Source organism: Adiantum capillus-veneris, chromosome 27 (assembly GCF_014529385.1).
Source record: "Adiantum capillus-veneris isolate H3 chromosome 27, ASM1452938v2, whole genome shotgun sequence".
In the NCBI taxonomy this organism is placed as follows: domain Eukaryota; kingdom Viridiplantae; phylum Streptophyta; class Polypodiopsida; order Polypodiales; family Pteridaceae; genus Adiantum; species Adiantum capillus-veneris.
Window position 1 is genome coordinate 39,689,326 of NC_140957.1, and position 26,254 is coordinate 39,715,579.

The following is a 26,254-nucleotide window of genomic DNA, read 5'->3' on the forward strand; positions in this document are numbered from 1 at the left end:
CACAGCAGATCAGCCCCGGCGTCATCACGACACAGCAGATCAGCCTAGCATTTTGCATTTGCAAAACCCCGGCGACAGAACGACCAATTTCAGCCCCTGGCGTTTTTGGATTTCAGCAGCAAATTAAGACCGGCATTATTCACCTAAAGTGTCGCAGATTCAGCCCGTAAAGGCCATCAGTTTTCAGCCCTAAGAAACCTCATTTTTCAGCCAAGAAAACGCAGCCAAAACAGTCATTTTCAGCCACCGAAACTCAGCGATTAAAAGATCTCAGATTTCAGCCATCGTCGTCGTCGTCATCTTCATCGTCGTCATCGTCATCGTCGTCGTCATCGGCATAGACCAAGTTGCATAGTCCATTGCATACGCATGCATTGTACACCTTTGTGCAATCGAAGAATAGACCACTCTCGCCGACGAGAGTGGGGCCTTCGGAGGAGGGTTTTACAACCTCTCGGGTGTCGTATCTCTTCTCTCTCCTTCTCTCAGTCGCATTCACTTGCACGCACAATATCCACTCACTTTGTTCGTGACCACAGCACTCTACAAGACGGAAAGCTCTCTCTTTCCCTAAGAACTAAAAGGAACCTTGAGCAATAAAGATCACTAATCTTGAGAAAATACAACATTCATTCCGCTGCACCTAACAGGCACGCACTAGTAGGTCTGCCAAGATTGGCCAGCACTAGTAGATCTGCCAAGATTGGCCAGAGAGGTGGCAAACTCTTAGTATATACACCTCTCTAGATCTGATCCCTAGCCTCGAGAGAGGTCGATGAGGTATTTGGTGTCAAAGTGCAACCAAAGGAGGTCTGATATGACCCATGGGACCAAAAACAAAGCATAATCGTAGCTCTACGTATGTGAGGACGTTTGATACATATCAGTTAAGAACTTACCTTGCTTGCGGGCTTCGACATCCTCTTGAGTTTGCTTGCTTTCATCTTCGGTTGCGTCGTGCTTAATTCTTCGACAATCCAAAGCTTTGTTCCCTTCAAGAGTCGGGATTGACGTAGCAACTTGGTCCGCTCATCTTTGTCCTGGAAAGTGAGGATACAATGCTTGGGTGGTACATGCCTATGTGTGTCGTCGATCCAACAAACAGTGTCAAGCTTGATCTGAACTGGTTGAAGAATTTCATTAAGTTTAGTGATGGCTTCTTGGAGGGTGTCTTAGTCAGTGCACCATGGTGGGTGGAGCCCCCCAATCCGGACCTTGAGGCCAAGAGATTCTTGTAGTCGGCACTCTTGTAGGGCCGCTTGTATCTTGGTGTAAACCTCTTCATGGGCTACCTCCTGAGCTTTCTTTTGGACTTCTATGACACTCTCAGCGAGCGAGAATTTAACTTCCTGTGCTTTTGCAAGGAGAGCTTCGCTCTCTACTTCTTTCCCTTCCACAAGTTTACGCAAGCGTTCCTTCAGTTTTCTATTCTCCTTGATGAGTTCTTGCACCTTAGCCTCCAAATCTGTAATCCTTGCTTCTTGTCAAGCGGCGGAGTCCTTTGGCGCAGCTGCCACTGCGAGAAAGCTCCTCCTTGGGCGGGAGATTGGGGTACCAAACGACATATTTTGCTACGATGGCTTTTCGGTGCGAATCGGCACTTCTTTAAGAAGAACCCAACTTAAATCTGTAGCCTTTGTGATCGGCTACAAGCCAGACTGTGTGACCTAAGGCTCAAAGAGAACCCAACCCTGTAACTGCCAGTGCTTCTTCGAGGAGCTTCTAAGGAAGATTAATGGACTGGGTCGGCCTGTGTTGAGCTCACTTTTGAACACAAACTGGAACTACCAAAAGCGTGTGTACTGAGGCACTTGTTGCATCATAAACAGTCCTCCTGTGGGCGGCATAATGAGAGGCAACACCAGCAGCTTGTCTCTCGCCATCGCCAATAAAATCAGACCAACAGCAGAAGAAAGGTTGCTGCGCTTAGACTTCTAGGGGGCTAGGCAGGGGTAGGGCCGCCCCCCGCCCTGCAGGGACTGTGGAGGCAGAAACGAGAGAGAGAGAGAGAGAGGGGGGGCAACATGAAGGTCGTGCTGCAACCCTAACGCCCAAGGATGTTCCACGGTGTCCTGCTATACTCCTGTTTCACCCGCCCACAACTGCTGTGCAACTCATGCTCCCTCACCATGGCACCTCTATTCGCGTGCTACTTGCTCCACTGCCCCTGTAGCAAGTGCCTCCGCCCTCCAGAGGCATCCCTTACCTCGGACCTGCACCTGCCCCTGCCAGAATCCCACCTGCCCCCCCTTCCCTTCGACATTTCGACACAGTCTTGCTGACCCGGTGTCCTCCTCGTAGCTGTCTTGAGCTTCAGAATTCGGGTGTGAATAGAAGGAAGTAAAGATTACACACAGAGAGAACGTGCAAAGGAAATCTGCGACGGGAATTAACACTTAAGCACATACGGCTCGAAAGCTAAAATGCCCCAAGCAGACGCCGACAACCTGTACGCCGCAAAATTGGCGCCCCTTTCGGTATTTCTTTATACTTTGAGAGGGTAAATTACAAAGTAGAGTCCCACGAATCCTTTACCTGTATCCCCCTAGATACTACCAGTTTTGGCCAAATTTCGGCAACATAACAGCCCCAAAAATTGCGCGAAACCAATTCCCCTGCTAGAACTCACTTCGACTGGCGTACACCCTCTGATTCCTGCCCAAACAGTCTCCCTAACTATCCTATGTCAGTGGGACACGATTCCCAATGGTTCTGGCGTTCGTATGGCTGAAAAACAGTCAATTTACAGCACATACACAACGCTGAATTAGCACCTGTACAGTGAGGTTATGACCCTCACCGGTGCCAGCTTTGAAGTAGCAGCTAGCTACCCCTGTTCTTGCTCAAGGAGGCTCTTGCCTCAGCACAAAAGCATGAAACCACACAATTGTACATCAGTCAAATGAAGAGCCCTCTTGTGGGGCATTACATAACTGCACGTAGGGGAGAGAGAGAGAGAGAGCAGTGTGTAGTGTGCAGAGCATCACTCCTAGCACCACATTGTACATGAGAGGGAAAGAAAGCACTCCATAGCTCTTAACCTGTGACAAAATGCAAAGTGAGGCCTCTCCCAGCTTAAATTTCAGCGCCTATTTTTCTAAATGAGGCAAGTGCATGAAAATCTGCTACTTGGTGTGATTACAAGCTTTTGCCGTTTCAAGGTTGCCGCCTAAAAATCTCCCAATTGGTTGCCCAGTTGTCTTCGCGGCAGAGTTGTAGAATGTTCCCCTTGTCATACCGGAGGTAATGACGCGAACACATTTCATGGCCCAAAATAGCAGTTCCCTAATTTTTAGGAGATGCTTCCGTTGGGCTTCCACATCTCCTCGGTCACTAAGCAACGCATCTATGCCCACACCAGCTCCTCTTTGCATGCATCTCGACGCTCTGACTATGGCTCGGCTAAAAGCAACTCACAATAAACGTCAGAAGCAATTGCATGCGTATCCTTGGGCGTTGTAGCAACTGACCCATAGGGCCTCCTCAACTAAACTCTGCAGGCAAAACTATATGCTCAAAAAGTACTGCATGACAATCAATCTAGCTCCAGTCAGTGCCAAAATGTGGATGTAGGATACAACACATGTGGGTATGGAGTGTAGAGTCCCAGACGAATGGCAGCAAGATCTACAAAAAACCTCCTCAACCATCTGTCGTCTCCACCCTCTGTCATCCGGCCTGTTAATTTCATGCTCGAATCTCTCTAATCTTCTTTTGAGGAAGCCTCCGGCACAATACCCAAGTGCTCAGATCGCATGTGGGACTGCACAATGTCTGCCAGACACAGTGACTCCTCTCTAGGTAGTAGGAGGTGGTGCAGTATTTGTCCTTTGGAACAAGTTTGTGACCTGAGAACGCCATCCTGTGGTTGACTTGAGGAGTGACTCTTGGTGTCTCTATATCTCAAGTAAGTAGCGGTCCAGCTATCTCTGGTCTCTCGACTTCATGACCTGGGAAAGAGAGAGAGAGAGAGAGAGAGAGAGAGAGAGAGAGAGAGAGGGGGGGGGGGGGGGGGGATTAAATTGATAAAGAGCAAGAGACAAACATAGAAAACCACACCTTCAGTTTCTCCGCAACAAAAGCTGAACCGACAATCCGCCGATGTTGAGCCCATTGTTCCCCTTCCAGAGAGGCAACTGATTCACCCACTAAATTCCTGGCTTCTGGCCTCATGCTCAGCTTCTGAAAGTGGCCAAATTTGTTGGAGAGGATCTCTTTCACCAGTTCTATGTTGCGAATTGGCAACACAGCTCGGTAACCAAGCCAAAACACAAACAGATCACCTGCAAAATTGCATTGAAGAGATATACATATGCATGCACGACATGAATCCGCAAAAAGATGCATGCTTACATGCACTGCTACAGGCACACAAATACACAACTCTGTACCTCTCTTCTTTCTGAAATCGCAGTACTCTCTTGTAGCCCCATGCATGTATGTCCCCCCCTCCGCCCCTTTGAAACACCCAATAGAGTCGTCTAGACACACACACATATCAAAGTCCCCAAACAATGATTGAATTCCCTTTTTCACTGGCCCTTAGCAGGCTTGACTCGACCCTTTTAAAAAGGCACTTACGCATGAGTTTGCTTGCCTGAACTACATCTGACCTAGAGACCAATCTAAGAAAATATCCATTACCATGCCATGGAATGAAACGATTGTAATTTGAAGCATCTCAATCAGAAAACAATCATTCTGCTGTCTGGAACTCTATGGTTAACATAAACCTGCCTAATGTAGAGTAAGTGCAAAGTGGTGTCCGAATTTTTCTCATTTCGGGGAGAGATTAAGCCAACTGCAGTCATTTCTAAGAGCATTGAAAAATTCATTCCTTACCTTTTGCAACTCGATGGGTGTCTGTTTCTGTGTTGTTAAATGTTAGAATCATGGGCCAAACAATAGCCTCTCTCTCCCTCTCTCTCTCTCTCTCTCTCTCTCTCTCTCACACACACACACGGTGTTCGTGATGTACAAAATAAAGCACTAACCATATGTCTTCTTCCAGTGGTAGTAGTGAGGTAACAAGCGGGCACCGATCCAATGGGGCTCCAAGGGAAGAGGGGAGGCCCTGGCGGCTTCAACCAAGCGAGATACCTCGCGCAAATTGCCCAAAACTACATGGTAAGGCAAGCACTTTACCCCTTGCTTCTCGAAAACCCGTCTGATGGCCCAAGGTTCCAGCACCACAGCTCTCACGACTTTCCAAAGCAAGTACAGCAAGGTGCCTCCGAGCACCAGCAGTGGTAAAACCCTCATGTCCATACTGCTCTCAGGACTCTCTACTGTCGGCAACACCTGCCACAAATATTTTTCACGCAACGTATCTATCAAGTACCGTCATATGGTGCCAATGTGTACGATTATAAGAGGCACGAAGGTCTCGACTCTCTCAGACTGGGCACCCGCCCATGCTCGTGGCCACACAAACGCAGTCACAGTAGATTTTCAGAAAAAGACCGTGCACAGAAGGCAGCCAGTCAGCGCTAGCCAGGTGGTTGGCTATGGGCTTTTTTAGCTTTTGTTGTGTTTTAATATAAATTATATGATCTATTATACATATATAATATACTAACATAATTAATATGACGAAATACATAACCCTTTACACGTGTCTCTCTCTCTCTCTCAGAAGAAGGCTATACGCTAAGTGATATAAAGGGGAACGAAAGAGAGAGAGAGAGAGAGAGAGAGAGAGAGAGAGAGAGAGGCCGTCGAAAACGACCAACAGTACTCGTATATAATATATATGACAAGTACTTTATATATTACAAAGAGCCTCACTTAAATAATGTGAAAGGTGCCCATTGCATATCAACATTTTGAAATGAAATAAAATGAGAAACAAGTAAAATAAAAACATAAAATTTAAATTTAAATCACATCAAGTAGAACTCCCCAATCTCAAAAAAATAAAAATTCTCCCACAACATCCTAAATGCATAAGTAAAGGGTGAGTTTAGAAAATGAAAAGCCTCATGTAATTGGAAAGTCAAACGACTTTTCATCCATATAAAAAGATATTGGAACTTAAAGTGTGCATTGATACATTGATCTATCATAGCTTCTTTGCATTATGCACCATGTAGATATTGAATTTATTTCTTTTGAAGCCATTAGTATACTTTTTAAGTAGTTATTTTAGTGGTTTTTTGTTAAAAAATATAAATGTTATAAACGTAAAAAATAATAAAACAAGATAGTGAAATGAGTTTTACGAAGTTTTTAAATGAAATGACCGATTATCAATACCTCATATCATGGGATCAAACTCAAAATGAATACATTTTTTAATCCAAAAAGGTGAATGCAGCTTCAAAAAATAGTATTTAAAAGATTATGATGTTTTTCTATTCACAAAACTTTCAAGGCCCCTTGGGACACTTTCTATTGAGGAATCTCAAAGGTCGAGCGAGATTTTTCGAGCAATCCCTAAAGCGAGCGAGATAGGGCAAGGCAAATATACAAAACAAAAACCAAACATGATTTCTTAGGTGACTTCAAGCACAACAAAAACTGCCACATGGCAACAGGAAGTGGTTCGTGTCTACAATCCTCTCTATTTTCTTGAGTAGCGTTTAGAGATACCAAACGTCGACTTTGATCTGAGTCTGTCCTCAATGAGATTTACACCCTCTCCTCAATCCGCCCCATGCACCTCCATATATGTGCTACACGAGAATGGGTAGGCATGATTCTCTCTCTCTCTCTCTCTCTCTCTCTCTCTCTCTCTCTCTCTCTCTCTCTCTCTCCGTTGAACACTGCCTTCTGCTTACTATCTCATTGTGCCCAATCGGGAAGACCATTGACATCTTCCTCTTAAGTTGTGTCACAACTGCCTCGCACAAAGCTGTGTGCGGACATATGTGCATGAGCGGCACCAACACACCCTTAAAACATTTTGCAAACATATCCTCGACTAGCACATTGCATTTTCCATTTTTTCTGACAAAGAAAGACGCACATTGACAGCCACTATACCATTTCCTTTTTACATTTTTCCTAATGAAGCAAGCAACAATAGCATGTAGCACATTAAATAAGTAGCATTGTTTGTTAAAGCTTGCTTATAAAACAGGCACATTTCTGGCGACAGAATTCACTTGGTGTCTCTTAGGGATAGTGATGGTTAGCACACCATCTTCAACTACAGCTTTCACATCATCAATTTGACATTATCAAGCAGTTGAAATTGTCGAACAAAATAGCCAAGCAATCTCTCTGCGGCATACCATGTCACGGATCCTTTCTCTTCCACATTCTTGAACTCCCCACTGATTTCCAAGGTACCATCTTCATGCATATACACTGGTACATCCTTTTTACTGATATAAGGAACATCCAATTTAAAGATGTGGGCGCTGGAAGTCCTCTTTCTCTCTCTCTCAACCTGAAGAGAGAAGAGAGAGAGAGGATAGAAGAGAGCGAGAGAGAGAGAGAGAGCTAAGCCAGTCTCCATCGCTTTTTTTTTTACAAAGAGAAATTACACCGAAGCATGTACAGATCAGAGAGAGAGAGAGAGATGTCAAAAAAAGATCGATGGAGACTTGCTTAGCTCTCTCTCTCTCTCTCTCTCTCTCTCTCTCTCTCTCTCTCTCTCTCTCTCTCTCTCTCTCTCTCTTTCTTTTTTTTTGGAAAGCAAACTAAACTAAATAGGTGCTACGATTTTTTTTAAAGAAAATAGGATGCGAATCAAACTAAATGCGAATGCTATCTCTCACTCTCTCTCGACTGAAGCATGGATGCCCTTTCTATTCCAAGCCAAGCATGCTGCAGTTGCATGCAGCAAGATTCCTCCTTTGACATATGCATGATATGAGGGCAGTGAACTCTCTCTCTCTCTCTCTCTCTCTCTCTCAGTGCCTCATAAGCAATCTCAGAGTGAATTCTCTACTGTTAGGCAAGGATTGTGGTGCCAGGAAGGGGGATCTTGATCCCTCGTAGTGTAACCTTGATAAAGAGAGGTAGATTGCACAGACACTGTAGACATGGGTATATAGAGCTCCATGCAGTGCTTAGGAGAGTGGCAAAAGCGACACGCTTGGGAGGAGAGTGCAGGGACGAGGAGGAAGCAAGGACGAGGAAGAAGCAGGGGTGAGGGGCGACGAGTAGAATATTCTCACTTAATGGATTTTATTTGAAGTTGAGCGAGTAGGAGCTATGTAGGAGCTATTAGCAATTACAAAAGCAAGAGCTTTAGGTTTACAGAAGCTAATCCACATCAGCCAAAAAACTAGTGCTAGTAGAAGACTAAGATCGCAATTCCCACCACCGAGCACAACAAAAAGATACAATATGTGCACTAATTAAGCTAACCTACAGCCGAAAAGCTACTGCTAGTAGTAGCGTAATTCCCACCGAGAACAGCAAAAAGATACAATATGCACTAATGGGACATTTTTTTCTACTGAGTCCTATATTTTTGACTCATCGATCAGCACTGCCTTCTCCTCAGCTGCCTCACTGCCAAACTGCTCCAGGTTGGAGAGCCCACCCTTCTTTCCCATTTCGTGGTATCATTCCATCCCCATCTGCTCTTTTCATGTCTACCCTCTCTTGATGCGCCCTTCCGCAAGGCGCCGCTCCTGCGCTTCCAAGGTCTTGCCTCCAAGAATGACCATCTCTCTAGCGCGGGCCTTCTGGTCAAGCTCCTCGCGAGATTCCATCGTCTTCGACGGTGTGGTTTCTCTTGAAAAAAACACAAGGCTGCTAGCAAAGATAATGCTAACCGCCTCAAGCGAGTAGTGTTGGCTTATCTCTCTCTCTCTCTCTCTCTCTCTCTCTCTCTCTCTCTCTCTCTCTCTCTCTCTCTCTCTCTCACACACACACACACACACACACACACACACACACACACACACACACACAATTTTTAAAAAAAACTGTCTGAAAGAGCGCGCGCCGGCGCGCGCTCTTTCAGACAGTTTTTTTTAAAAATTGTGTGTGTGGTTGTGTGTGTGTGTGTGTGTGTGTGTGTGTGTGTGTGTGAGAGAGAGAGAGAGAGAGAGAGAGAGAGAGAGAGAGAGAGAGAGAGAGAGAGAGAGAGAGGAGAGAGAGAGGGAGGGAGGGAGGGAGGGAGAGAGAGAGAGAGTTGGGTTCAGACGAGGCGAAAGTAGCGTGAGGGGACAAGGCGTGTGTCCTCTCTGGCAGACACCCATTGGGAAAAAGAAAACATGTGATCTCTAGACCCTCCTTGTTGTGCAGAGTTTGCACCATTACAGCAGTGTTTGCTAGCTTGTCTCATGTGAACATCACGAGCGGAGGCACAGAGAATGCCGACGGGCTCGTCTGAACCCGCCCACAGAGAGAGAGAGAGAGAGAGAGAGAGAGAGAGAGAGAGAGAGAGAGAGAGAGAGAGAGAGAGAGAGAGAGAGAGAGAGAGAGAGAGAGAGAGAGAGAGAGAGAGAGAGAGAGAGAGAGAGAGAGAGAGAGAGAGATCATGCATACGCATGTTACATTGGCTACTGAGGTGGCTATGGAGCTGCTAGACAGGGCAAGCTCACCCAAGTGGCCGACAAATGCGACGACAATAAATTGGAACGCCATCTGCGAAAAGTTGACAGCAATCATTGGGCCTGCTAAGCAACCTTGAAGCTTCACCTCTTTCCACATAACCTCCCACTTAGGGTTCCAGAACCTTTGAAAACCTGTAAGCTCTTCATGGGAACATATAATGCTCTTGTTCATGCCAGGTGGGCCTCCATAAGAGTCTGTGCTGTATTCCCTAAGGCTAAAGTCTTCATGAGAGGTTATGTTATGGGAGTCTCCAGTAGTACTTTGTGTTACTTCGATTGAAATCAAAATATACATTGTGGTTGTGGTTGTGGTCGAGGCCGCCATGGAAGCTTGGGCTCAATATTTGGCTATCAGGAGGAGAGGAAGGGCAAAAGTCTTGGGCACTTTGCCTGGAGCTCATTGTGTGGGTGCAAAGGATGACGTACTGCAACACAAGGGAAGCTTGAATTGATGGTAGGTACGTGTGGTGGGTCGAGAATGGAAAGCTTCAAGTGAGGTTAATAACACAGAGTGCTTTAGGAAGATGGATACCTAGAAGCGCAGGGAGGTAAGCCTCGTCTACCTTCTCTCCTCCTTCAAGGAGGCATCTCTCTCTCTCTCTCTCTCTCTCTCTCTCTCACTCTCTCTCTCTCTCTCTCTCTCTCTCACTCTCTCTCTCTCTCTCTCTCTCTCTCTCTCTCTCTCTCTCTCTCTCTCTCTCTCTCTCTCTCTCATCGACTTCTACCCGCATACTGGCCAAAGTGGGCTGGAAAGCTCAAGCTCAAGCTACAATTTTTTGGTAGGAGAGAAGAGGCGAGCACCTCTCTCTCTCTCTCTCTCTCTCTCTCTCTCTCTCTCTCTCTCTCTCTCTCTCTCTCAGCTTGCCTGCATCAACTTATGGCCAAGGTAGGTTGCGAAACAGTCCCCCAACCAAAAACTTAGCAAGCTGGACTCAAACTCTCACTACTTCACATGCGCATCTTCCAATCAACTGCGCTAACAATGTAGGAGGCTGCATAGTGCTGCCCGACATAGTGCAGCGCATTAATGAAAAAATATAACCAAGCCCCCAAAAACCTGCCTGGCCACGATTTGTTAATGATTGTGTGTCATTGACCCACGCTATTGCTCATGCCAGCGTGCTATAGTAGATGACTCCACGTCCTTCCTTTTGTCAGTCCTGTCCTTTGTCTTTGCAACTGGCATCTCTTGGGATTTGTATCGTACTTTTTTTTTCAAAAATTGTTGGGACATATTGGCATTTTTGAAATTGAAAAGGGTATGATATTAAGCTGAGACACATTTTTCCGAAATACCTAAGAATCAATGGGAAAAAGGAGAGCATTGAAAATCTCCACATAAAATTTAGGATTTTTTGAGGGTTTAACAATTTAATCTGCCAAATCTAACCGGTTTCCTTCTAGGTGACCCTCAAAACTAACCGAGAAATTTTAATTTTTGTGCTTTAAAAATACACTAAAGACTGGTTTTCTATGGCACTTTTGTTGAAAATCGATCGCTAATTAATGTGCCCCTGATAGTGATATTGTTTCTCATTTTTCACACACACACACACACACACACACACACACAGGTCTAAGCATCTTCTCTCACTTAGCGTCGTTCTTTCATGATCCATTGCAAAACAATGCGTTCTCAATACGATGCAGTTCTTTCCCTCATCTAGCTAGTAAGATTTCCATACAATCTTATCTTGAGCAAACACAAGCTCAAAAAAGATTGCATTTTTTTGCAACAAAATTACTATGCAAAGTCACTACAACGGCTTCCCCTCTTGTTGAAACTATCATTTCAGATGTGAAGAAGGCTCCAATACTACCTTTTAGAGTAGTGAATGGCTTTGATCTTCATAGATTGGAGAAGAATTTGCCTCTTATAATTGGTGGTGACATGAATATTCCACATGAGCAAGGATGTAAATTATATTCCAATTATAATGTGCTTGTCCATTGAGTGGTGAATGTTATGGCCTTCCTGATATTTGACATCTGCCATACTTATTCAAACAATGATTCACAATAGAAAGGAGTAGCATCTTCAATCTTTTGTGAAAGAAGCTCTTCATATGAAGACTCACGCCCCTAAGCTTTGAGGTTGTCATATTGTATGGTAAAAGATCCTAATTATTTTATTTATTTACAACTAATTTTTTTTCAGTTATGACGATGCCTTTCTAGAACATTTTAGACATAGAACTCTATAAATTTTGGTTGTTGTTTTTGTAAATTGATTTAAAAAGTCCTATATTGATCAATTAAGGAAAGACATGATTCTATTGTAACAAAATAAGTCTTTCATAATTAATGGTGTTTGCCAGCAATGTGTCGTGTAAGAAGGGTGTCTTTTATGAAGATCACAGTCTTGTAGTATAGATAGGGCAAGACGACATGGAAAAGACGATTGGTGTATAAATGAGCTAATGAGGTGCAATAAATTGCTATCAAATTGATGCTTCTAAGATGAGGAAGGATTCACATGCTCTCAAGTATAAATGACAATCAAGAACCAAAGTACTAGACACAGGAGCACTACAAATGACCTTACAAAAAGAAACTTACGATGACTTGAGCATTAAGTACAAGGCTAGAGCTCTTATTAGTCTATTAATCTTACTTTCTGCTCAAAACATCTGAATCCCAAGCGAGCCTAAGAGAGAAGATAATATTTTCAAATATTGTGTTTATTTTCTTAAAAGTAAACTTTGATCTTTTGGAATTTAGGAGGTAGTATATCCATTGATAACCCTTTTTGTTGTGGTGCATGAATATATAACAAATGATAAGTATTATGTTGACGATAAAATTTACTATATCATGTACAAACACTTGCTTGGGTTTGTCCTTGCTCGAAAAAAATCGCTCGGTGCATGGTAACACTCCATTCTATTCACGAGACTTTCTATTCACAACAAGACTTTCAAGGTCCCTTAGGACATTTTTTGTTGGCTTTCTATTAGAAGCCTTAGAGAAGTGTTAGGTTAAGCATACTTTGAATGTTTTAAGTGATGATTGAGACTTACCTTAAATGTCATTTTGGTTTTAAAGTATTAAATGGATATTTTTATTTCCCCTTTCATTTCACTTCCTCACATGGAGTGACTTCTCTTGCATTCTAGTCTTCTAGAATGATAAAGTGAAGCTTCACCTTGCATAATTCTAGTAAGTTCTACACACACACATATATATATACATACACATAATATAAATAAATAAATAAATAATATATAAATAAATATATAATATATGTTAATGAGTTTTTTTTATTATATATGTAAATTTATTTATTCATTTATCTATTTATATATATACAAACACGCGCACACACACACACACACACATATATATGTGTGTGTGTGTGTGTGTGTGTGTGTGTGTGTGTATATATATATATATATTAATGAGCAAACCATGGTAAAGAGAAAAAAAATCAATGCGATGATGTCAAAACTTAGTTCAAAAATCCTACAAATTTCAAAAAAATTGCTAGTATTTTTGGTTTGCTTCTTTGCGAGGAGGACACTCGATCGCTTAATAAAAGAGACATTCCCGAACACTACCTCACCTTATATAATTCTAGTTAAACTCAACCTAATGATTTTATCACTTTCTTATTGTTTTAGAAAGCCATCGTGACCCTTTTGTGACTTTCTATTCAAGGTCCCTTGGGACACGTGTCAAGCAATGAAATTGGACAACCTTTATCTCTAGTGCAATGGGACCTTTAGCAAGCGAAAAAAAATATCTAGGTATACCTAACCAGCATAGCCAGAATATGCCAAAGAATGTGGGTACGATTATGAAAACAAGGTGAAAGTTCACTATGGCCTTCATAAAGGCTATTGAAAAGAATTTTAATAACAAGCTCGCGCGACCCACCGATGATGGGTCTCGCTCGCTCTTACCAATAGTATACAACGGTAAGGTCTTCAATGGTGGCAGTGCCTCCGATAGTGTTTAGGCATGTCCTACATAAGGCCTACATTTAGAGAGAGAGAGAGAGAGAGAGAGAGAGAGAGAGAGAGAGGGAGATCTGCTTGATACATTTCTATCTTTTTTGTCGAGACGATGCGTCTTTTCTTCATGTCTATGCAAATGTATATTTTGTTCTCTCTCTCTCTCTCTCTCTCTCTCTCTCTCTCAATTCCAGCTCAGTTCTAGCTAGATAGGAAGACACAAAGAGATGGATAATCAATTGTTTGGTCTCATAGGTCATTTTGGCCTCTTGAATATGTTAACATATCATTTCATTTCTCTCATGTGGCAATCATCTTCATGCATCCTTCAACGTTAAAGCTCTCTTGTTCTTCTTCTTCTTCTTCTTCTTTCTCTCTCTCTCTCTCTCTCTCTCTCTCAATTCCAGTTCGGTTCTAACTAGTAGCACTTCTAACTTCATTTTATATTTTTTTGGTAGCCAGAATGGTATCATATTCACATTAAGAAAAAAATAGAGTATAGATAGGAAGACACAGAGAGATGGAGAACCAATGGTTTGGTCTCATATGTCATTTTGGCCTCTTGAATATGTTAATAATATCATTTTATTTCTCTTATGTGGCAATCGACTTCAAAATTTGAAGCATTAATAGGAGTCTCCCTCCTATGCAGCTCTCTCTCTCTCTCTCTCTCTCTCTCTCTCTCACACACACACACACACACACACACACACACACACACACACACACACACACACAAAATTTCAGCTCAGTTCTTGCTAGTAGCACTTCTAGTCTCATTTTTATGCTTTTTGTAGCTAGACATGGTATCAGATTCGCTAGTTCGTAATGGTTTGGTCTCATAGGTCATTTTGGCCTCTTGAATACGTTAATATATCATTTCATTTCTCTCCTTCTCTTCTTCTTCTTGTGTCTCTCCGTCTCAATGTTCGAGAAAAGTGCCCTCAGCTTAGCCTTGAACCGGTTGAAAAATCAAAACATCCGGTTGAAGCGGGGGAAAGAAAGAAAAAGTTTGCTTGGAAAATTTAAGAAAACAGAGTAAAATTTCAAAAAATGCCGATTCTTTTGAAACATCTCACGAGCATTTCATTGCATGAAGACATTAATATTATCATTTCATTACCAATTTGGAGCATTAACATGAAGACGTTAATATATCATTTCATTTCTCTCCAATTTGAAGCAGCATAATCGATCCCTCTCTGTCTCACTTTCCCTCTGCGGTGGCAACACCTCCGGCCTACTCATAACCATCTCTCTCTCTCTCTCTCTCTCTCACACACACACACACACACACACACACACACCACATGTGCGTGTATAGTCGTCGATGGAAAAGGCTGTGTGTGTGTGTGTGTGTGTGTGTGTGTGTGTGTGTGTCTGTGCAGTAGCATGCACATGGCTTGAGCTTGCAATAGCCAACAAAAACTCTCTCTCTGTGTGTGTGTGTGTTTGTGCACGCGCGTGCGCACGTGCGCGTGCACACTCAATACCTAGGACAGTCATCGACAAAAAAGTCTCTCTCTCTCTCTCTCTCTCTCTCTCTCTCTCTCTCTCTACGTTCGCACTCAACGCATGTCACACACGGGCCAAACAGTAACGTGAGACGTGCATGTGCAGTAACATGAACGTGCAACCCCGTGACGGTATGCGTGCGTGCACACACACACACACACACACACACACACACACACGTTTGGAGGATTGATGGAAATAATAAAAGTAGAGCTTACATAAGAAGTTACCTGCTTGGTTGGCGCAGACCTGAGGGAGGTCGAACTGCAGAGGTCTTTCTCAACCTATGAGGGCGCATGATCTCTTGCATCATGAATCTCTCTCTCTCTCTCTCTCTCTCTCTCTCTCTCTCTCTCTCACACACACACACACACACACACACACACACACACAAATTTGCTATCAAGGCAGCTCCCTCGTTTGTAGCACCTCTGTGTGTGTGTGTGTGAGCCCCTCCGTTGTGCTCTAGAGGCTTCAAGAAGCGAGCGACTTGCACAAAAACCCTTGCAAGCATTTGTGTGTGTGTGTGTAGCCATCGGTTGAGCCCCTCCCTCGTGCTCCGAAGCCTTCAAGAAGCGGACGACTTTCCATTTTGAAACTTGCATGAAACGACATGCGGCTGGTAATTCAAAGGCCAACATCACTCCAAATTCTCTATCCTTAGGTCAGATAGTAGTCGAATGTAGGAGCAATCGCCATCTGGCAAGGAGGGGACCTGGAATCTTTCCTCACTTTATAATAATATAGATAGGGTGCTTTGTGAGAGAGAAAACAAGAAAGTGACACTATACTTTAAAAAACTTTTTTTCACAATAGAATATTAGATTTTTTGAAAATAAATGTATGAATGAATTGTTAAGAGTACAATAAGTTTGTAATAATCAAATAATAAATAAAATATATCTTTATAAATTCTTAAATAAAAAAGACACTTCATCAATACTTTACATCATGAGATCAAACTTCTATGAATACACTTTTTTTCAACCAAAAAGGTGAATGCAACTCTAGAAAATATCGTTTAAAAGACCATCATTTCTTTTCATTGCAGGACTTTTAAGATCCTTGGGCACACTTTTGAAACCATAAAATTTGAACGCCCTTCACCCATAATGCACTAAGGCCTTTAGAAGGCCAAAAATCTAGATACACCCAAACAACATAGCGTAACCCAAAGGTTGAGGGTTTGAACTTTGAGGTCGTTTCATTGCATATTTACAAGGAGAAAAATTAAATACTTTGGTTAAGGTGGAAGAAGTTCCCACCACCTAGTAAGAGCTCCTCTTTGCAAGCCACCACCTTTCCTTCATCACCAATCATGGCTTGCATGGGGCCATGTCCTTGTAGTCTATTCATTGGCAACGTTAAGTTCATGCAAGGTTGGGGTCGCAATTGCACTCAATGTGCCTCTCTCGTGTTGTCTTCTCATGGGACTGGAGCACAGGCTACACTCAGTGCGCCTCCCGCTCATTTGTTCTGATATCTTATTATCCCTCTGTGTTGCATTGGTGATGGGCCCGCCATAGATTGCTTATCCTCTCCCCGTACCCTTTGTATAAATATTCTGAGCTGCAATTTATTCACCCCCTCGGCATGCTCAAATTCCTATTTCTCTATGACACGGCTCTAGCAGCCACAATCTCCTTACCTTCCCGTTATCCCCAGATTATCCTAGCCGTATGTAGAGGTGCCTTATAGCACATGAATCCATCTCTACATATATATCCCACCCCCACTCCCTTGAAAATTTTAACTTTTAAATGCTAAAAAATGTGCTTTAATTAAATCAAACTTATAAAAATCTTTTTACTTGATTGTCTTTAATTTACACTGCAAGTGTTTTCCCTCTTGCTCAGGGTTTTGATTTCCTATACTAGAAACCCCATTGTGACTTTTCTTGTAGTGAGCCTCCTCCAATTGGTTTGGTGGCCTCTTGGTTTGGATTTCTTGATTCCTCAAATTTCCTCTTCCTTGATATCATTCATTGATTCTTTATACATTGAATGCCATAAATTCTGATTTCCCTCTCCCTAAGTCCATGTACTTTGCTTATTTCTTACTCAGCTCCCTTCCTTGAGAGTACTTACTACCCTTCCCTTTACTTCCATCTTTAATTGGCTACACTTCCTTCTGATTCCCTTCATTGCATATTCTCTCAATTTCACATTCCGAATGTTTCACATCAGGTTCACCAAATGTTGTGACGGACAAATTCCACATGAAGAGGATGGGTTACTTTAGCCAGACAGAGACGAGGCCCCTAGCTACCTGAAATCTAGAGAGAAATGGTCAAATAAAAGACACAGACAAAGAACTTTTCACTTTTGAACCCTAAAAATGATGTGCTTAATTAAATTAAACTTGCACAATTATTTTCCTTCATTATCCTCAATCTACACTACAAGTTTTTCCCTGCTTGCTCAAGTTTTTGATTCCCTACTAGAAACCCTACTATGAATTTTCCGGCAATGAACCTTTTCCGATTGGGTGCTTGAAAGCCTCTTGATTTGTTGAAATTGACGAGGCCCCTAGCTACCTGAACTCTAGAGAGGAATGGCCAAATAAAAGACACAGACAGAGAACTTTTCACTTTTGAACCCTAAAAGAGATGTGCTTTAATTAAATTAAACTTGCACATTTAACTTTCCTTCATTATCCTCAATCTACACTACAAGTTTTTCCCTGCTTGCTCAAGTTTTTGATTCTGTACTTGTAATGGAAATGGCCTATGAACTTAGAGAATAGCGGAATTAAGAGAATTAGAGTGAGAAAATTTGAGAGCATAGATGGTGAACTTAATTGGTAGTAGCAACTTAATCATAACACTTAATTAACTAGGCATGAGCAATACCTTTGCAAGAGAGAGAGAGAGAGAGAGAGAGAGAGAGAGAGAGAGAGAGAGAGAAAGAGAGAGAGAGAGAGAGATTTTAGAGAATATGACAACAATTAAGGACCGGATTTATGTGGAGCCGGTCCCCCCTCCAAAAGGCATTTGTATTATAGATTCTCTCATTAAGAAAGACTTGGTACAATACAATCTTTGTGTTCCTTGAGACCTCTTTGGCAATATGGAGATGGAAGCTTCATACACCAAGCTTTTGCATAATATCAACAATCAATCTTAGCTTGAAACCAATCAAGAACTCGTGAACATCATTAGTCTTTGTGTTACCTAAATCATTTGAGTGCATGAGGATGTATACTTTTATGCATCAACTTGTGCCTAAAGCAACAATTAATCTTCCTTGCAATACAATTAATCTACTTGCATTAAGTAACTAATCTACTTGCAATAAACCATTAGCCTTCTTGCAATAATCATAACATGCACTTTGTAGAAAGCATTAACTATCCCAAGCCTCAGTCCCAAGACCTCAAACACCTTCGAAGGTGGAGAGAGCTAGCAGGAAATGAGGGTAGGGAAGAGGAAGAAGAAACATTTCGTAGGAGAAAGAATTAGATCCTCACTTATCATAACTCTTTTTTCTAGCATACATAATAGCATAGTAATGAAGAATAAGGAGATGGCAAGCTTAAGCATTGAAGCATGGCTCTTGGTTGGATTTGCACTCCATATCCGAGAGTGTTGGTGTAGGCTCTCAACTTCTCAAGGAGCTTGGAGAAGGAGATGGAGCTCTTGCACCTTGCCTAGCACACAATGAGAGTGTTTGTGAGTGTGTGTGGGTGAGTATATCCCCTAAGCAACCCCCTAGCTTGCTTGGGTCATCCCCCCCTTGTAGCTCATTGGACCCCTCCAGGCCTAGCCAATCATAAGAAGGAGGCATTACAAGCAGCAAGGGTAGCCTTGAGACAAGTGTCCCCCTTTCCCCTTTGAGAGAGAGGACTTGATAAATGCAAAATCAATTAATTAAATCCCCTAAATTATCACTGGACCCCTTGGGTGGACAACCAATAGGCTTCAGGCACACAATGAGGGCAACATGAGGAGGAACCTGACAAGTGTCCCTTTTGCTTTCTTTGTACCATGCATGCCTTGTGTGAGTGTGTGGGTGTTCTCTCTCATCCCCCCTCATGTAGGGCTCGCCCCCTCCTTGTAGGGATTGAATCTTTGACTTTTTGACACCTCAACCCCTCATGCATAGGCCCAGTTCCCACCACAAGCTTGGCCCTTAAGCACTTTAAGCTTGGGCTGGGTTCTCACCTCAAGTGCAACCCTAACATCTCAAGCATGTCAAGCACCTCAAGCATTTCAATCATTAAGCACCTCAAGCACCTCAATCATCAAGCACCTCAAGCACCTTAGTCATCAAGCATGATAAGCACCTCGAGCTGGGTTGGGTTCCCGTGCCTCAAGCTCAGTCCTAGCTTACCTAAGGTCAAAGGACTTTTACACACATTATTGGAGGTCTTCAATGAACTTAACCCTAAGGTCTTATGCTCGATTGGTTAGCCTTGCTCTTTGATAGACTATCTCTCATTTGGGCTCCTTTACCATTGGCCCCGTGTTGAGATAGATCTATAAGCACATGTCTATATCTTAACCCTTGTTCCCGTTTATTCTCCCACATTAAGTGATCAGTTTAATATGAGAAAATCATTTGGGTTGGTTAGATATTAGTTTTTATGACATTACCTCTCTCTTGAAATCATAGTCATCCTCGACTATGAGGTAGATATGGTAAAGTCTCACCAATTAGTCCATTGGTCTTAGCGGGTAGAGGATCCATTTTTACCCTACGACATCATTCCAGAGTGGATGACTAATCCACTTGGTGCTTGAGAGACATTGTCTGCCGCAAGCATGTCTGCTCTTTTTAGTCCATATCATACTTCCAAAGTAGAGTGACAGGTTCTACTTGGTGTTTGGGAGACATAGTCACCACAAACATGATCCTAAGTATGCATACTTCTTAAAATTTGTGCACGAAACATAAAAAGAGAGTCTTATAAGACAAAAACATGGATCATTTAAAATGCATTTCTTTTACATTTGCGTACTCTTTTGTGTCGTTGTAAGCATCATTAACAAGGTTCATATTATCCTTAAGCTATGTTCTTTGCATGCATTTAGCATCTTTGAAAGGATAATTCTTAACTTAAATAAGATACTGTCAGTAATCTTACCATTTCTTAATACCTTGTGTTCTTGTTGAAGGACGAACTTGGGTTGGAGCTCGTTTGCTTCATCCTCGATCTCTAATGGGTGTACATTTATAGCCTCTATTGGTGGCTCTCGTTAATAAGGTTCGAATAGGCTCTCATGAAAAATGATATATATGAGCCAATAGTTGGGCAACTTTAGTTGTTTAGTAAGACCCAAAGAAAGATTTCTTTATGCCTAATGGCAGGAGCCTCTTTTGCCTAGCTAATAGATGGATAAGGCCTGTTTAATCTTCTAAAAAGATTCGTTTTGATCTCGGCTATAATCCTTTTCAATGAAGATCTTCCCAGGTACCTTAAGCTACAAGGGACGTTTGGATCTTCCATCTTTAGCCTCGAAAGGTACTTTCCCCTTAGAAGTATGTTCATGTTATTAGAGACATACTGTTGTTAGGGTAAGTACTTCTCGCATTTTGAGCATTGATCTACCTCGAATCACAAGCTTTTAGTAGATCAAGGATCATTAGTTTTGTGATTTTCCTTTTGGCCATCCGTTGGAATAGTAGGCCAACATAAGGGGGTTACTCTAGTTCTGATAGAGAATTTATAAAAAATTAGTGGTCATGGTAGGATTTCTATCCGACACAATTAGATGTTGGCAAGCCATGGTCCTTCTATCATGCTTCATCTTTTGGTATACCATACATTTTGAAACATACTCTTGTATGTTCTTATTTCTTGGTAAGCCAATACAAGTATGCTTTTATTACTAAAAGAATAAATTCGAATTCCTCTTTGCCCCGCATATGGGAGGAGCATGGGAAGTGAAGAAAATATATCCTATTGAGGTATGGAAGATAACCATCCTCTAACGTGAGTGGTTCTTTTTCTTCCATTTGTAAAGTCTATTATTATATCCCTAAAGCCTGGGTTAGAAGCATATTTAACTATCATAAAACATAGTTCATTGTAAGTTGCTATTCATATTGTATCTACCCTTGGCCATCGAGAAAGTGCATCGGCTATATGTTTGTGCTTGCCAGCATGTGAGCAATGTAAAATTTAAATTGCAAAAAGAAATTTGCCCACCTCATTTGATTATCGAAGAGCTTGGTTTGTATCGTGGATGGAGTCCGCAAGAAGTACTTCCATGTGTCAACGGCATGTAAAACAACTCGTAGTTCCTTTTGTATATGTCCAACATTCGCTCATTGGATTTGAGTCTTTGAATCTTGTATTCTATGGTATTCCCTTCTTGAAGCAAATTTTTGCTTGAAGGCATGCATACAGGCATTACATTGGACCTCAAATAGCTTTGAGAGATCCCGTAGTTTAAGCATAAGTTGAGAGATAAGTTTCTCTTTGAACTTTTCAGAAGTATTTTTCTCTCTTTGTAGTCCATGTACACTTAACGTTCTTTTTTGTTAAGTCATGTATTGGACCTGCTATAAGCATGAATTTTTCCTATGAAGCATCTATAGTATGCACTCATACCTTTAGAGCTTCACAACTCATGTAGACTCCTTGGATTAGGCCATCTTTTTATTACCTCTACCTTTTGTGGATCCATACAAATACCACCTTTAGAGATAATGTGACCTAATTATTGAATCTCTCACTTTTCTTTTGGTTAGAAGAAAGCCTAATCTCTCTCGAAACTTACCAGTTCATGCTATTGCCTTTTGAACTCCTCTTGTGGAGCTTATAAAGCTCAATAAGGAGGCTTATTAGGCAGTGAGCTTAGTGGTAAAAGCTCCATTGCATGGTCATTGTCCCCTCATTGTGGAGATAGCTCACGGGGGTATCATCAATAAAAACATTTTGGAATCCATTTAGGAATGTAGAAAATTCTAATTCCTCTTGATTCCCGTATTTTTTTTTAATATTGTTATTGGTTGAAACATTGAATTCATTTACAAAATTTTCAACAAAAATCATGTATATGAATATATAGATTTTCATTAACTTACAAAAAGCATGCATATTTACATGGTATAGGATGCTACCCGACTCATAAACATGTATGTGCATATCTCCAAGCTTAGGAAAAACAAAAGCCTTTTGCTATGAGCATCCTCTTTTGGAGTTTCCAGCATAGAAACTCAAGGCGGCTTGTTGCATGCCTTTCTTTGGGGACAAGAACGATAGACATGCCCTTGTTGTCCACACTTGTAGCATTTTTTATCCTTACGATAACACTCTAGCTCTGTTGGAGAGAGTCTATTCTTACCTTTGTAGACTCCCTTCTCCTTAACGTTGTTATCGGTGTTGCTAGAGTTGCCTTTGAAGGAAGTTTGAGCATTATTCCTTCCTCTAGGCTCATTTTGATCATTCACTTCCATGGGCTTAGAGTTTCTCTTAACCCCTTGTTGGAAATTGATTTGAGAGGCGACCATAGTATGGTGTATGACCGCCGATATGGCATTAGGCCTTTGTGAGTTAATATACTCGGCCATCTCGTCAAAAAGACCCGCACAAAATTGTTGCTTTTGCTCCTCAAAGCCTATCTTTTTGTAGACACTGTCTTTGAGAAGTAAATCCCAAAACTTATCTACATACTTCTGGATAGACTCGTAGGGAGAGAGTTTCAAGCTTTGCTGTTCTATGAGGACATTGTCTTTAGTGTTGTTTGCCAGAAATTGTTTCATGATGGAGGCTCTTAAAGCCTTCCATGTCCTTGGAGCTTTCCTTTGGGCTCGTAGGCTAGCCCACCATTGATGAGCGGAGCTCTGAAAATGCATAGATACCTGACGCAGTTTAGAGGACTCCATAAAGTCCTCATCACCAACGGCCACATCAAAGTGTTGGATGAAGCCCAAGATCTTGTCCGTAGCACCAAAGGTGCCATCATAGGTAAGAAAAGTGGTGTCCTTTCCTCCCTCCTTGAACTTCTTCAGCTTCTTGGACCTTCTCCATACTGGATAGGACTTGCAATGGCCTTTCCTTTTGGGCTCTTTGAGAGAAGAGCCGCTACCTTCATTGGAATATGAGGAAGGTGACGAAGACGGAGAAGAGGGTGACCTCTTTCTCTCCTTTTCCTTCTTTTGGTACCTCTCTTCCATTTTGTGATAACGAGGATGAGGACTTTCCGGCAATCTTTCTCTCTTGGGGGGAGTTGGAGATCGTTGAGGCTGCCGTCTTCTTGGAGCCACATCTTCAGAAGTATTGGGAGACTCACTTCTTTCTCCTTCTCTTGGGGAAGGCTCTATAGTAGAGACTTCACCTTTCTTCTTGGATGGAGGTAAGCCCGATAGTAATTGTTTAAGCGCTTCATATGGGTTCTCCTCTTCTCTCACCGTAGAGAGCCCTCTCTTGGAAATCTCTTGAAGAGACTTCTCAGGAGCTCTCTCTTTTGGGGGAGTTCGGAGAATCCCATAACTATGAAGTTGTTGGAAAACTTCACCTTGTAGGGCTAAGTTTCCCATAGCTTGTTGCAGCTTACAAACAAGAAACTTGATAAACATGGGAGCATCATCATTAGCACCTTCATGTGCAAAATCAAAGTTATCAATACTCGTTCTACTCTCTTGATTATTGTCAGCCATGCTAACAAAATTTATGTATGTACTTAGTGTATGATTTGGCAATTCAAAACCTTAGTTGCCACTCCTCTTAGGCTTTGAAAATCGGCTCTTAAGTATCTACACCCATGGCTCAAAGTGGTTAATTATCGAGAGTAGAGGAGTAGGTCTAACATAGCAGAGTTGCCGAGGATTAGCTCCTTTCGGACTTCTTATGGCTCAATAATGGTAAAGCCGTAGGCAAGTTTAAAAAGACTCCATTATTAAGTCCAAATCTCCCGAGGTGTGCACCATATCCCACATAGTGGGCTCAACAAAACCGATAATAGATCCCAGTTCCACTTACCCTAATATAATTAACAACATCAATCATTTATAGGCTACTTAAGGACCTCTCTTCTTAAGCAAGAAAAGAGAAACCAAATGCTCTGATACCAATGTAATGGAAATGGCCTATGAACTTAGAGAATAGCTTGTTAGGAAATAAGACGTAGCTAAATAGATAATTGAGTAGATTACTTAATGGAGAGAGACAGATTTATATACACGAGATTATAGAGTAGAGTAGAGAGAGAGAGAGAGAGAGAGAGAGAGAGAGAGTACACACGATATACGTGGTTCACCCAATGTGGGCTACGTCCACGGGAAAGCAGCCACTCAATGGCTTTAGTACTTCAAAACAAGAAGTAGTTTACAAAGGGATTATACCCTTAATGGAGCTCCCGCCTTGCTTCACTCTCACCACCTCACACTCACCTTGTTGCATCAACTTCACACTATGAAATGTGTGTAGAAATGGCCTCCTTTTATAGGCCAAAAGGGCTGCCCTCTCTTATGAGAGACAGCCATGTGTAGCCGCCCTTGTGCGAATGAGTCCAAATCGGACCCTCCAATCCGCCCATGTGTGGCCGCCCTTGAGAAGACAAGTCCGCTTTTGAATTCGGCCACCGGCCACCGGCCATTGACTTCCGACCACCGGCCACCGGCCATTGACTACCGGCCACCGGCCAACCGACGGGTTGTTTTCCGACCACTTTCTGGCCGCCGTCCGGCCATAATATTCCGACGAAAAAAAAGTCTCGGGGGCCTCCGCCCCCGAGGCCTTTAAAGTTGCTCCTGATTCTTGTCCGTGAAAATTTTGGTTTCCGGTGAGTGATTTTCCTTCACGCACAATGGCTTCTCCTCATAATGGGGGCCTTACAAATGTGTGCTTTTACCACAGAAAATTACAAGGGTAAATCAGGCTCCATACTTAACAATCTCCCACTTGGAGACTGATCTCCAAACCAAACCTATGACTGCTTTCCATTCTGGCTTCTTATCCTTGAATGCCGATTGAAGATGAGCAAAAGCTCAACTTCTCCTTGTTGACCACCTTTGTAAACATGTTTGCAGGATTTTCACTTGTATGCACCTTTCCTAGTTTTAGTTGTCCCTCTTCCAAAAGAGTGCGTATGAAGTGATATCTCACCTCAATGTGCTTTGTCCTTGAATGAAAGGCTGAGTTCTTTGCAAGATGGATAGCGCTTTGGCTATCACTGTACAAGACACAATTGTCTTGTTTGAATCCAAGCTCTTCTAAGAATCTGTGAAGCCACAGAATTTCTTTGCTTGCCTCCGTCATTGCTACATACTCTGCTTCCGTGGTAGAAAGTGAAACCACTTTCTGCAGCTTTGAAGCCCAGCTTACTGCTGTGACTCCAACCGTGAACACATAGCCAGTAGTGCTCCTTCGAGTATCTTTGTCACCTGCCATATCTGCATCAGCATACCCTTCTAGAAAAATATCAGTTCCTCCAAAATACAAAGCATTTGTTGTTGTCCCTTTTAGATACCTAAGTATCCACTTCACAGCTTGCCAATGCTCTTTACCTAGGTTGTCCATGAACCTACTCACAACTCCCACTGCATGTGCAATGTCTGGCCTTATCCAGACCATAGCATACATTAGAGAACCTACCGCTGCAGCATATGGAACTTTAGACATATAGGCTATCTCCTCTTGTGTCTTTGGACACATATCCTTCGTTAGTTTAAAATGACCAGCCAAAGGTGTAGAAACTGGTTTTGCATTTTGCATTGCAAACCTTTCTAGTACCTTCTTGATGTAATCTTCTTGAGATAGCTTTATTGTCTTCTTCGTCCTGTCCCTTGATATTTTCATACCAAGTATCCTCTTTGCAGCACCTAAATCTTTCATTGAAAAAGATTTGGACAGCTCCTCTTTTAGGTCTTTGATGTCCTGCATGTTAGCACTTGCAATCAACATGTCATCAACATACAACATTAGGATGATGAATTTCCCATCTCCCAAATTCTCCGTGTAGACGCAGTGATCCGAGTTGCATCTTGTGAATCCGTGATCCAACATCCATCGATCAAACTTCAAGTACCATTGTCTTGATGCTTGCTTTAAACCATACAAGCTCTTCTTTAATCTGCAAACCATTTTCTCCTTACCTTTTACTTCATACCCCTTTGGTTGAAGCATGTAGATTTCCTCCTCTAAGTCAGCGTGAGGGAATGCCGTATTTACATCCATTTGCTCGAGATTTAGATCATGAGCAGCCACAAGGCTTAAGACAAGCCTAATTGAGTTCATTTTTACAACAGGAGAAAATATTTCATTGAAGTCAACACCTTTCTTTTGAGAAAAACCTTTTACCACAAGCCTAGACTTGTACCT

At 42.2% G+C, this 26,254-nt stretch overlaps 1 protein-coding gene across 3 annotated transcripts in view; it reads right to left on the bottom strand.

Annotated features, from left to right (window-relative positions):
- LOC147421824 (cytochrome P450 CYP72A616-like) overlaps positions 1-5,388 on the bottom strand; it is a 10,480-nt gene extending 5,092 nt beyond the window's left edge. Inside the window, exons 1-2 of one of the 3 annotated variants that reach the window (XM_086502454.1) lie at positions 4,995-5,388; positions 4,060-4,283 (exon numbers count right to left, since the gene is read on the bottom strand). In XM_086502454.1, the coding sequence (XP_086358580.1) occupies positions 4,060-4,283; positions 4,995-5,268 (498 nt within the window). In that variant the 5' untranslated portion in view covers positions 5,269-5,388. Of the gene's footprint in view, positions 1-4,059; positions 4,284-4,391; positions 4,737-4,842; positions 4,910-4,994 lie in introns of those variants that run through there. The other 2 variants (XM_086502456.1, XM_086502455.1) reach the window with 2 other exon arrangements.
- Positions 5,389-26,254: the final 20,866 nt, after the last annotated feature.